The 13,346-nt window shown below is 35.3% G+C and overlaps 1 protein-coding gene across 4 annotated transcripts in view; it reads right to left on the bottom strand.

The window, feature by feature from the left end:
- The window catches only part of Erbb4 (erb-b2 receptor tyrosine kinase 4), a 1,055,173-nt gene that overhangs the window by 517,494 nt on the left and 524,333 nt on the right, over positions 1 to 13,346 (bottom strand). For all 4 annotated transcript variants that reach the window (XM_026786414.1, XM_026786416.1, XM_026786413.1 and 1 more), the window contains exon 3: positions 10,563 to 10,749. In XM_026786414.1, the coding sequence (XP_026642215.1) occupies positions 10,563 to 10,749 (187 nt within the window). The remainder of the gene's footprint in view (positions 1 to 10,562; positions 10,750 to 13,346) is intronic.

Raw genomic sequence — 13,346 nt, 5'->3', positions numbered from 1 at the left:
TCCTCAGTTGTACTAGCCCTAACTCAGTAGTTACAAATGGCAACTGGTTCTTTCATTGTACAAGACAATGGGAATATATCTTGCTCTCCAGAGATTGAACAGTCATTTTGAGGAGAACAAAGCATCAAAATAGAGGCTCCTTGTCCTGCAGACAAGCTTAACTGCAGAAATAATATTAATCATGATTTGGAAAAACACTTCCCTTATGCCTACACACTCCAGCTAAAGTGTAAATATTTGCCAGAAACAAAATATTTACCAAGAGAAGACAGGTATGTAGAGATAATTTAGAGAAGCTCGTGTTTAGCACAATGATTTGAATATATAAGCAGAACAAACCAAGTTAATGAATATTTGAACTGACATAACTTTTGAAAAGAATCTTGAACTTCTACCAGTAATATTGAACCAACTAATAAATGCTTGCAGATGATGGTTCACAAATCATTACCTTTATTTTAAAAAATTCTACAGGTGAATTCTATTTAGAAAAAAATCTACAGTGACAGTAGAATGAATTCCCAGAGTTCTTACATTTAATTTAAAGAAGTACCTTCATTACTGACAAAGTGTGCATTTGTTTGTATTTATAGTATTTTCGAACATTATCCAAATGTCATAGCAAGAACTGAGCTACAAACATTAAGAATTTAAGGTTTGAATATTTGTATTTACAAAACATTTAATATTTATTTTATGGAGGTCTTTCTTGGAGTAATTAACTTAAAATTCTTGGAAATAAGAGAAAACAAAGAGAAAGAGTTGGAGATTTTAGTACATGGTATACCCTATTCAGTTATAGGGCAGTATGGTGGATTTGTACAGATATAATCAAATTACAAGAGAAGTGCTTGCCATGTCAGCAACATGGGGCAATGAGTAAAACAGAAAGCAAAAGAAACAATGAGGTGTTTGTACAGTATAAACTTCAGTATCAATGCATATCACACAGATGTTCAGTAAAGGGGAAATGGAGAGTTTTATAAGCTCTGCTAACTCAGAGGATGGTTTAAGATGTAACATATGTGGGCTGCCTTCTGTCATTTAACTTAATGCTCTGATAAGAACAGCAGCAAATCAGTGATGATATTCACACTTCATTATTTCTGAGAATATAGATGCGTTATTTCTAAATAGTATTTAAACTCTTCTTCTAGAGACTTAGAGGTCCTGACCCCAGCTCAGCTATTCTTTGATTAGGATCTAGCACACAATAAGGTGAGTTTGTCACTTCTTTACAGTTCACATCATCAATGAATGCTATTGTTCTGGGGTAAGGAAGGAAGGGAAAGTGCTCTGATATATATACTTATTTCTTCACTGATATATACTTGAAATCTCAGAGCCTTAGTGAGAAGTAGCCAACTCTCCTTTTGCTATAGGATCCTGAGGAAGAAATGTTCCCCATTGTAACCCCCCAAACATGCATGCTTGCTTAATTAAGGAGATTGTGCATTACCTTACCTGTCTTGTAAATTATGTCCTCTCTAGGGAAAAAGAGGCATGAAGATCTTATTTTACCTTAGAAACAAGAAATAATGTTTAAGAAGTTCTTCAGTATTGTTTCTTAAAAGTTCTAAGTGGTATAGTAGTAAGGCTTCAAAGTTCTAAGTAGCATACAGTTGTAAGAGACTATCAAAACGTGTGAACAATCCAGAGATCTTTTGAAGGACACTTAATGCATTTATTAAGATTGCCTAGCAGACTGGCTCTCCTTCGGAATCCCTGAACATGACCTAAGTTACACAGGCTGTGATTTACATCTGCTTTATTTATTTTTGTTTATGGCTATATATCTACACGTAAATTTGTGCACCGTGTACATAGAAAGTCTTTAGAGGCCAGAAAAGGGCATCAGACCCTTTAGAACTGTAATTATGGGCAGTTTTGAACCTTAATAAGTGTACTAGGAACCAAACCCAGGTTCTCTGAAAGAATAACAAATGTACTTCCCACTGAACCCTCTCTGTAGCTCCACTCCCATGCAGACCACTTTACTGCCATTACTAAAAATGGTTTACTGAAGAAGTTTATGAGTCTATGACCTGGAAAGCCTACCTGGTAGCCCCAACCCACGGTCCATTACACTATGGTCATGATATTTCCTAATTCATGGCAGGGATGAGGAGATATCCTCATGTCCCTCTCACTCAGTTTCTGAAATTCAGTCCTCCGTTGTCTAAACCTTCGTGGTTGAGGGGGAAACTAAAATGACAGTCACGACTCTTTGATTCCATAATTAACTTTCCGTTTTTAAATATAACTCTTGTCTCTAGATTTAAATAGAATGTTATACTTTCCCTTCTAGTCAATGCACACTATCTAACATGACAAGGAAACAGTATTTTATAAGAGCTTTGATTGAGGAATCGTTTCTACAAATTATAGACTCTTCACAAGAAACTGTCACTCTTTTGACTGATTCTCTGCTTCACAGGATGCTTGCTGCAAATTAGCTTTGATCTCATCATTTTCTAGAAGTCTGTCCTTAAGCTGGGAGGATTGTTGTGATATTCTTTCTCCAAATTTCAGAATAGGTCTCATAACATAAATGTGAGTAGAGCCTTTGTCAAGCATTCTATTCACTCAGAGTTCCTGAAGTGGCCAAATTGACCCTACTTAAACAGCACTAAGACCTTTCATAAAACAGATGCAGGATGCTTGGCAACTCTAGTGTCAAAAAAAGAATGCAGAATTAGTATATATCTTGTATGTGTCAAGACCAATATCAGGGCACATGAAAGGCGAATCTGGTGATGGGATTTGAAATGAAGGACTGAAAGCAAAATGTCTGTGTCTAAGAAAATGAAGAATAGGGAGCAAGTGTGAGATGTAGACAGTGTTATGTGCTGAATAAACAAAGAACCTGGGCTTTTCCGTGCCAGGGAAACATATCTAAGGCACAGAATACGTGCAACAGAGTATCAGAAGAGATTGAAGCAGTGTTTTTGCCTAAACAAGTTATATCTAAAGCTCCAACGATTGATCTGGGATACATCTGAATAGGCAGAAGAGTTTTGGTAATATTTCATAAACAAAAAATGTCTAGCTCAAATATTAGCATGGCTACCAAAAAACTATGGTTTTCTGAGTATCATCTGTGTGAAAGGTGTTATAGTTGGCATCTCTTTGCTTTTTCCTTTAATGCCTGTGACTTAACATTTTCTTCAGAGTTTTCATGATAAAGACTGAGTTTCTGAGATGCTCAGGCTATTAGGAATAGATAGGCATTAAACCGAGAATTCTGATGTTCTTTGACATTCATTGTGTCAAGCACAGAGTCTGCCCATGAAGAAATTGGTTATTTTTGTGAGCGCTAATATGTAGGAGGTTTGTTACTTTTAAATAATAGAAGATAGGTATTGTATTATTTTAAGGTTCTCTTTTAATCAGTGACCCATATGCATCTAAAACCTAGGGTAATTCAGTGATATTATTCTCAAGTCCTGGCTTGTAAAAAACAAGGACTTCTTGAATTTTGCATGCAAATGGATGGAAATAGAAAACACTATCCTGAGTGAGGTAAGCCAGACCCAAAAAGAGGAAAATGGTACGTACTCACTCATATTTGTTTCTAGCCATAAATAAAGGACACTGAGCCTATAATTACTGATCCTAGAGAAGCTAAATAAGAAGGAGAACCCAAAGAAAAACATATAGGCATCCTCCTGAATATTAACCTTCATCAGGTGATGAAAGGAGACAGAGACAGAGACCCACATTGGAGCACCAGACAGAAATATCAAGGTCCAAATAAGGAGCAGGAGAGAGAGCACGAGCAAGGAACTCAGGACCGCGAGGGTTGCACCCACACACTGAGACAATGGGGATGTTCTATTGGGAACTCACCAAGGCCAGCTGAATGGCTCTGAAGAAGCATGGGATAAAACCGGACTCTCTGAACATAGCAGACAATGAGGACTACTGAGAACTCAAGAACAATGGTAATGGGTTTCTGATCCTACTGCATGTACTGGCTTTGTGGGAGCCTAGGCAGTTTAGATGCTCACCTTACTAGACCTGGATGGAGATGGGTGGTCCTTGGACTTTCCACAGGGCAGGGAACCCTGATTGCTCTTTGGGCTGACCAGGGAGGGGGACTTGATTGAGTGAAAGGGGAGGGAAATGGGAGGTGGTGGTGGGGAAGAGACAGAGATCTTTAATTAATTAATGAATTAATTAATTAATTAAAAATAAATAAATGTTAAGAAATTGCACTTGGACCAAACAAAATCATAATTAAAATGAAAAAAAGTTTTACATCAGTGAGATGTAAAGCACCCTCCACAAAGCATTCTATTTTTATACTACTAGAATGCAGTAAACTTAATGTGTCCTTTATGTTATTATTGAGAGTTTCCAAAAATACCATCACATGTTATTTACTTTTTGTATAAAATTTTGTTTACATCTCAGCTAATGATCTAATTAAGATAATCCACTATAAAACTGGGGAAATGATTATATTATTTGTAAAACAGTGATTATAGGAAAATACTTGAAGATCTTTTTTTTCCTTTTTTATTACTTAAAAAAATACCAATCTAAATTCCTACTACCTCATTGCCTCCCTTTCCTTCCCCTCTCCATCCACAGACCCTCCTCCCATCCCTCCAACCCTAAAAGGTGCCATGCACCCAAGTGCCATGTACCAAGGCCCTTTCTACTATGTCTAGGCTGATCAAGGTTTACATCCAAAGAAAATAGGATCCCATGAAGCCGGTATATGCAAGTAGAGACACATCCAAGTGTCACTATCGGTAGCCCCTCAGTCTGTCCCAGCTGTCAACCCCCTTCAGAGGGGTTTGGTTATTCCCATGCTCCTTCACTCCCTGTTGGAGTTTGTGAGCTCCCATTAGCTAAAGCAAACTGCCGCAGTGGATGACACCTCATGGTCCTGAATTCCTTGCTCATACTCTCACTCCCTCCATTCTTCAACTGGATCCTGGGAGCTCAGCCTACTGAGTGGGAAAAAAATCTTCACCAACCCCACATCAGAAAAAGCACTGATCTCCAAAATATATAAAGAACTCAAGAAATTAGACAAAATTTTAAATAACCCAATTAAAAAGTGGTGTACTGAACTAAACAGAGAATTCTCATCAAAAGAATTTTAAATGACCAAAAGATACTTAACGACACATTCTTCATCCTTGGCTATCAGGGAAATGCAAATCAAAACAACTGTGAGATACCATCTTACACCTGTCAGAATGGCTAAGATCAAAAATACTAATGATAGCCTATGCTGGAGAGGTTGTGGAGCAAGGGGAACACTCATCCATTGATGGTGGGAATGCAAACTTGTGCAACCACTTTGAAAATGCTTAAAGATCTTAATCGAAAACATGTACCTATATATTAGCCTCAATTTCACCTATTCATTTTACCTAATCAAAAATATATTCCCACAATTTATAAAATGAGATTAATTAAATTACTTAAAATGAAGTTTAGTACAATATACATACCCATATATGTTTTCATGTTTTGTGTTTGTACCTAATTTTTTGTGGCTAGCAATTATGAAAGAGAATTACATAAAGAGAATATATATAACGAGTATTATTCAATGATTCAATCTTATGCAAACTTTATCTTATATGTTAGGTTAAATTATCCATTCTAATAACATATAGAATGAATTTATAATAGAAGGTTCTATGGTTATTATATGTCATAAGTTTAATCTCTTTTTAGATGCTAGTCTGTAGTCCTCAGAGGTACAAGTGATGGGGAATTCCTTTCTGTATGATGTGAATACCATTGGTTAGTAAAGAAACTGCTTGGCCCGATAGGGTAGAACAGAGCTAGACAGGGAAAACTAAACTGAATGCTGGGAGAAAGGAGGTAGAGTGAGGAGAAGCTATGGAAAGGGAGCCTCATGATAAAATATAAAATAATGAAGATGGGTTAATTCTAGATGTAAGAGCTAGCTATCAATATGCTTAAGTAACTGGCCAAGCAGTGATGTAATTAATACAGTTTCTGTGTGGTTATTTTGGGAGTCTGGGCAGCTGGGAAATGAACGAGCTGCCTCCTTACTACATAGAAGTGACATTCTGAAAGACTTCTAGAGACTTAGACCCAATTGTTGGTGCTCTGTACCCTGGTCAAACCATGTCTTTCCTCTATGCAGAAAAGAATATGCTGTGTTAGCAGGACAGCCAGATGATGCTGGGATTTACGTAGTCTATTCTTTGCCTAGAAACCTTCTTTTCTCTACTCTCGTCTCAGTAATAATCAATCACAGAAATGTTATTGGCACTGTTAAACATACTTTTCTGTTTAAGCATGGTGGGAGATGCTACAGTTTAAGTATATTTCATGTTATATATAGAATGAAATATATAGGTAATAAAGCCTTCATCAGCCTTTTGGCTTTGTTTCCCAATGCTGTATAATAATACCCTCATGAAAACAACTTGAGGGGAAGAGCTTATTTGAGCTTTAAACTTGAGGTTATAATACATACTAGTAGGGAAATCACAATAGCAGGAGATCAAGAGAACTGACCACACTAAATCCAAAGTCGAGTTCAGATAACACTGAACTAATGTTTGCGTGTTAATACTAATCAGCATGTTTTCTGAATTTTATTCAGTCAAGGGCTTATCCCACTGTATAAAGGTGGGTTCTCCCATCTGAACTAACACAACTGAGAAGAATGATCCCACTCATTCCTACAGGCTAATCTAAGTCAAAGATTTCCTCATTGAGATTCCCTTTCTATACATCAGCAATATATCAAACCCATGGAACAGCTTTCGGTGAACATCAAGCTTAACTGTGCTTAAGAGGAGAGTTAATTTATATACACTCAGACAGCAGCTAATCACTAACAAACATAAAGATGGTACTCATGTATCCAAACATCCACTTTACACAAGAAGAGAATGTGCTTTTTTCAAGGCATTCTTTTCTAATGTCAACATAGTTAAAATTATGTGATAAGAAATACATACTATAAACATATAAAAAGTCTTTAAATTTTATGTGTGTACATGTTTCTCTGTATGTATATGAGGATAGTAAATGGAGGTTAAGAGGCCACTCTCAAGTGTCATTCCACAGGCAGTCCATAGACCATTCCTTTGACATAGTGTGCCTCCTAGACTTGCAGCTATCCAATTAAGTTATACTCTTGCGTCAGTAAACTCAGGGATCTACTTGTCTTTTTACGTCCCCAGCATAGAGATGATAGAAGTGTTTCACCACTCCCTGGAATTTACATGGATTCTGGAGAATAATATCAGGTCCTCATACAGCAAGCATGTCACAGACTAACCATCTTCCCAATGCCAAGACTTAAAGTCCCAAAATATTTTGCTATGCCATGCAACTACTTTTTAACCTGCAAAACACTCTATGCTATTTTTTCTTATAAATGCTTAAAAAAACTGGTGGTTAAGAAGATTCAGTATGAATTATCATAATCTTTGAAAATATTTAGTAGGTAGTAAGTTTTTACTAAACGAAATGATACAGGATATTTATCACAGCACCTTTATCTCTAGAACTATTTTTTTACAGACGTGGCTTCTGGTATTCCAGCGTTGCTACTAATTTTCTATATACTTTAGAAAAATATTGAACTTCTGATACTCTTTGCTAGTGTGTGTGTTGTGGCCTTAAGGGAGTACATCAATATACCTAGCTTTATAAAGAGAAAAGGACTAAAGCCGGGGCTTCTTGAATATAAAGGCAGGCATTCTACCATCTGCAATTCATCCCTGGCCCTCACAGATCATTTATCCACATTTCTATCCAGGATTCCACTACGATTTTTATGTTCTGAAGCCAATCTAGAATATAATTATTGGTGTGCAATGAAAGAATATCTGTCTCTGTCTCACTCCTCCTCTACTTTTTATAATATGATAGATGAACGAAAATTACTTTATCCAAAGACGAGTGAAAAGTTAAAGAGATATTGTGCTATTGCTCTTTGGTAACATTGCTTTAAATCATCTGGAAAAGGAAACCCAAAGCCTCAGTAATCAGAATCCCGTGAAGGTCTTTAGACATGTTACTAATCCTCCCCCAGAGTTGTCATTCAGCACACCTCAGGTTCAGTCTATGATTTGCAGTGAAAACACCCAAAGCAACATTATTATGTCAAATACACATTGATAGGCTAGTACACTTAGATGTTTAAATAACCATGCTTATTTTTATTAGATTATAATTAGAACAAAGCTCATAGCTCTCTATGTAATATAATTTTTAAATTATCATCCTCCTTTGTAGAACAATAAAATACAAACATGAACGTCATATCTTTGTAAGCATAAACCCAATCTTATCTAGATGGAATTGCAATATTTACTCTTTATTTTAAAGACATCACCAGACTATTTATCTCTCCAAGGTAGAAAAAGAAAACTTTCCCCAAACTCCTCTTCATATGCATAGTTAAATATCTTCAGGCATCCCTCACGCATTATCACATACAATGGAAAGTGTTTATTGTGCAGTTCATAACAGAATTGTAGTCATCACGCCAACCATGTGACCTAAGGTTCAACCATTCTAGATGCTTACAGAAATATTTTGACATGACTGTCAACCTCTAAACAACAAATCAAATATCTGAAAACGTCCACAATGCACAGAATTTTCACAATTTATCTTATTACATAGTTCTTTGAGTCGCATGCTAAAAGGAAAGAAATAATAGCTTTTAAAGAACACAGATTTTCTAAGAAACCATCCCTTAGGTTTAATAAATTATTCATCTCAAGTAGGAGAAGACAAGATCTCCTGAGTAAATTGGGAGTGTGGGATCATGGGAGAGGATAAAAAAAGGAGGGAGCAGAGAAAAACAATGCACCATAAAACCAATTAAACAAAAATAAGTAAATAGATAAATTATTCATTTCTACAAGTGTCCAGAAATTTTATTACACTATATAAGTTAAAGATTACTTTTGAATGATAGTTATATTTTAGCATAACAAGAAATATCATTCAACTGTCATAATCATAATTAATATATGCAATGAATCCAGTGGCTAAAACATATTTGAATGTGACATAATTTTATTTTAAAACCTTGGCTACTATTTTATAAGTCATGATGTTATGAGAAATGAATATGAGGAATTTTTAACAACTTCTTTATATACAGAAAACATAATTCAACTAGTTCAATGTATATAATAACAAGAGGATTCTAGTATTTTAAAAATTTCTGAAAAAGGGATTTCCTCCTTTTATTCCTAACATAATCATAGAAAATTCATGAAAGGCACACAATGATTACTGTGTAAGTTTTATTTGTATTATCTCATTTTTAGATCTCTCATTCTAGCAGTCAGCTTTTCCCCTTGACCATCTTATTTTCAAAACTCATCCTCCTGGCATTACTTATATGTTAGTAGTAATTTTGTCAAAAAAAAAAGCTATCTTTCAGTAGGACAATTATCCTGTAAAAAATGAAGTAGTAAGGTTGGTATAGAAACCAATACATTCCCAATAGTAAGTATTTACTGTAATTCCATCAACTCTAAAGTAACTCCGTCCTAAAAACTGACATTATCATTATTCATTTCTGTTCCCCAAATTTCCCAGTTTTATGTTGCATATCTGGATTTTTGTGAAATTAAAATTTTTATCTTTAAGCCTGTATCCTACTTCATATATTGTGCATATCAGAAAGCTGTCTCAATAAGTTATCATTGCTAATCATATTTATGGAAAACTCCCTCAAAGTATTTAATTTTTTCAGGGTGCACAAACTTCACTGAATGCACTCAAAATAAACATAATCATCAGCATAAATCACTATATATTTAATATAGTACATGCATATATGTTAATAATTTTAAGTAACTTAATAATGTGAGCTACTGGTAGGTTTGAATGTTTTATTTGGAGCATTTTAGATATATTTGGTAAAATTCTTGATTATTTAAAATAGTATTCCATCTGAGTTTATATGAGCTTTAACAAGCATGAACTAAAAAAGAATTGCTGCAAAGTTTATTATCTAGATGTTAATCTAGTTTATTTCATGTTGTTGCAAAGCTGAGAAACTCTCACGGATGGCCCCAAAGTATGCTGAGAACTAGTGATGGTATTCAGTGAACTACTAAATGGGAGAAATTGAAACATTAGACTGTTTCCCTAAACTCAGTGATCCTCTTTAAAAAAAATCTAAAGATTAATTGAACTAGATGTAATAGCTTGGGCACCGCTAAGCTCTGACAGGCATGAGCACTGTGTTTTTATCGCAGAGGTTTGATGATCTGGTCCACCATTCACCTGAGACCACCAAACAGCATTCTTACACCTGTTTCCTATCTCTGTTTGCAGTTGGCTGAGCTTTTCTTAGAGTGTGTACTTCTGTTCAGCTGAGATACAACATTCTGCTATCTTCCATCTGGCACTTACATCTGCAAATAAAAATGAGGATACCAGAGAGGCATCATTTCTCATGAAATGAGTGCATACCACTGACTTAGGAATCCCAGACACTTCCACACCTGAATGTCAGAAACCTCACGTATGCTCATGAGCGCAATATATCATGTTATGCATTAGTGTCAAATTTTTCTTACCAGTCAGGTTCTTCAATCCAAGTTCTTGAAGTCCAAAGTTGCCATCTTTTCTGTAGTTTAGGAATATCGCTAAGGCATAGCGATCTTCATAGAGCTTTGTTCCTCGAATTATGCGTAAATTCTCCAGAGGAAGATACCGAAACTGGTTGAGGGCCACCAGGACGTAGCCTGTGACTTCTCGGATAGACTGAAAAAGCACAAACAATTGTCTGTGTTAAGAAAGAAGGAAATCAACTTGACAGGTTGTGTGTATAGTCATTTAAATAAAAATAAGTTATTTAATTCTAATTGTCAGCTCCTAATATACTAATTTCCACATGATATTCATACTCATTGGATTAATAACAGAGGATCACAAAGTGTTAGAATTTTATTTGAATACAAGTATTATTTATTTTTAAAAGTCGTGTATATTCTTAAAATTAAATAATGGATTTTGTTTTAGGAGATATTCCTTAAACCTGAGGTGTGAATTTAGTTAAAGAAATACAGGTATCATTCATTGTTAGACTACAATGATGTGACATAAAAATGCTCAGTCAATCTACAGATGAAAATGTATATTGGCATGTCTACAAAAATACAATTAGTCTACATTCCTTGTAGACACAAATTTAATGGTTATATGGCTGTTTAGTACAATATTTATCACATTGGAACTGTAGCTATTACTGATCTTCCTGAGCTCAAAGTCCTTGGAGTATGAACATAAGAATAAAAAGGAAAGAAAGGTGGACTAACTTAGTAAAACTGACCATGGTTGGTACAATACAACTTGCAAGCATCCCTATCCCACAGAGTCAACCTGGGAACATTATACCAGTCACTCTTGCTTTGACTAAATTGTTAACTTCAAGTTCTTTAACATCACGTGGCCTAAAAGGCAACATTTTTTCATTAATTACAAAAATGTGTTTTATTTAGCTGGTATATGATCATTGTTAGTGTTCTATATACAATGAGCACTAAAGGGAAATTGGAGTCTTTTCTGTATGAGCAATCTTTCTCGAGAGTAAATCATTCTGTCATCACTGCTCCTTGAATCCCTCCAATCCCATTCAGGAGGGACTCTTCTTACCAAAAAATTCAAACCCCTTGTTGATTCCAGTAAGGGATGTACATTACTATTAGGGAGACTGTAATGGAAACAAACTCAGGGTGAAAAGAAACGGTTCTTATCAAGAAGCAATAACAATTATGCAGTGCTTATTGGATGGAGAGTGTTTCTAGCTCCTAATTGACAAGATGTGCAATTTGCTACAGTAGAAGTTACAAATAGTGTATAAATGGTTAGAACTTTTGCTTACCCAAAGAATATGATACAAGAAACAAATGTTCACAAATAATCAAATAAGATCTCTTAAATTAGTTACCTTTCTAGAGGGCTTAATAAAAATATTTGTTTCTTGCAAAATTATTAGATATTTTAAATCTAAAGGCAATACACAGTACCTTGATTTAATGCTATTATGTTTCTAGAAGTTATAATATATTTTCCCACATATTTCAGGTATCTGTAATACATATTTCTACATATTTTAAAGCTGTTTCAATGGACAAATATTCTGAAATATTTCAAAAGGAAACTGATTCAGATCACAGGCTAAGACATATATGCCACACGCAAACAGAATCTCAGGAAACAGCTCAAAGGCAATAGGATTTCCCAATGCGTAAAAGAACTCAGTAACACACTCTAAACTAATATTGATCTGTCGGGATCATAGAGATTGATATCTAAAGTTGTAAATTAAGTGTTAATCTTTCTCATAGGACTGTATAATCATGTCAGTTCTTTATTGTTTCTGGCTTTAAGCCATTAGAAAAAAAATCTGTTACATAACATTTTTTATTGTTCTGAAACTTTGTTATGAAAATAAGTATGAGTTTGGACTATATGGGCTGAGGGATGTGGGCTGGCCCAACAGGAAACTTTGACCTTGAAATCTAGCCTTTGTCCTTACTAGTTGTGTAAACTTGATGAAGCTTTTAGGTCTCTGAAGTCTTCATAACAATACCTCTATGGCAAAGCTGTTGTAAGCATTGTAAGATAAAACAGTTTATAGAAATTGTGTTTAATATATGCTAGCTATTACAAATATTACCTCAGAAATTAGCCAGGCAGACAAATAGCCTCAGGACAATGAGCTGGAGGTAAAATGGTCATAATATTGTTGCATAAGAGAGCTATTATTTTAATCTCTCTGCTATGTAATCTTCAGCAAACTTATATCTTCCTCTTAAATTTGCAACTTAATTCTAAAATTTGGAAATGCCTCCAATTTTTCAAATGCATGTTCCAGCTCTCAGTGCTGACCATGGCATTGAATAGAAGTCAACAAAGACTGCTTGTTAGAGTGAATTGAAATCTAAAAGCAAGGCTTTTAAGTCGTGTAGCTTTTACTTTCCAAACAAAATGACTTTGTGAGCTTGCTGCTAATAGGAAACTTTGAAAAACGAATTTGTTGTTTGTGCCAATGGACCACTGTAGCAAACAGAACTCAACTGGAACAACCATTAAAAGAGAAAATTTTCACCATGGCTTCAAGGAGATTCAGTGTCAGAAACTTCTTTTGTCTTTCCAAAAGCAAAGGGTACAGCCACCTAGAGATGCACTATCCTCCATAAGGGGTTAGCCTCTTTTCTTTTCTTTTTTTTTTTTAAATTCTTTGTTTTTATTGATAAAAGGAAAAAAAAAAGTTTCCACCTCCTCCCAGCCTCCCATTTCCCTCCCCTTCCTCCCACCCTTACCCCCCTCCTCCCACCCTTCTCCCCCTCCCCCCA

Source organism: Microtus ochrogaster, linkage group LG4, assembly GCF_000317375.1.
Source record: "Microtus ochrogaster isolate Prairie Vole_2 linkage group LG4, MicOch1.0, whole genome shotgun sequence".
NCBI classification, from domain to species: Eukaryota; Metazoa; Chordata; class Mammalia; order Rodentia; family Cricetidae; genus Microtus; species Microtus ochrogaster.
This window is presented reverse-complemented; position numbering and strand designations above follow the sequence as displayed.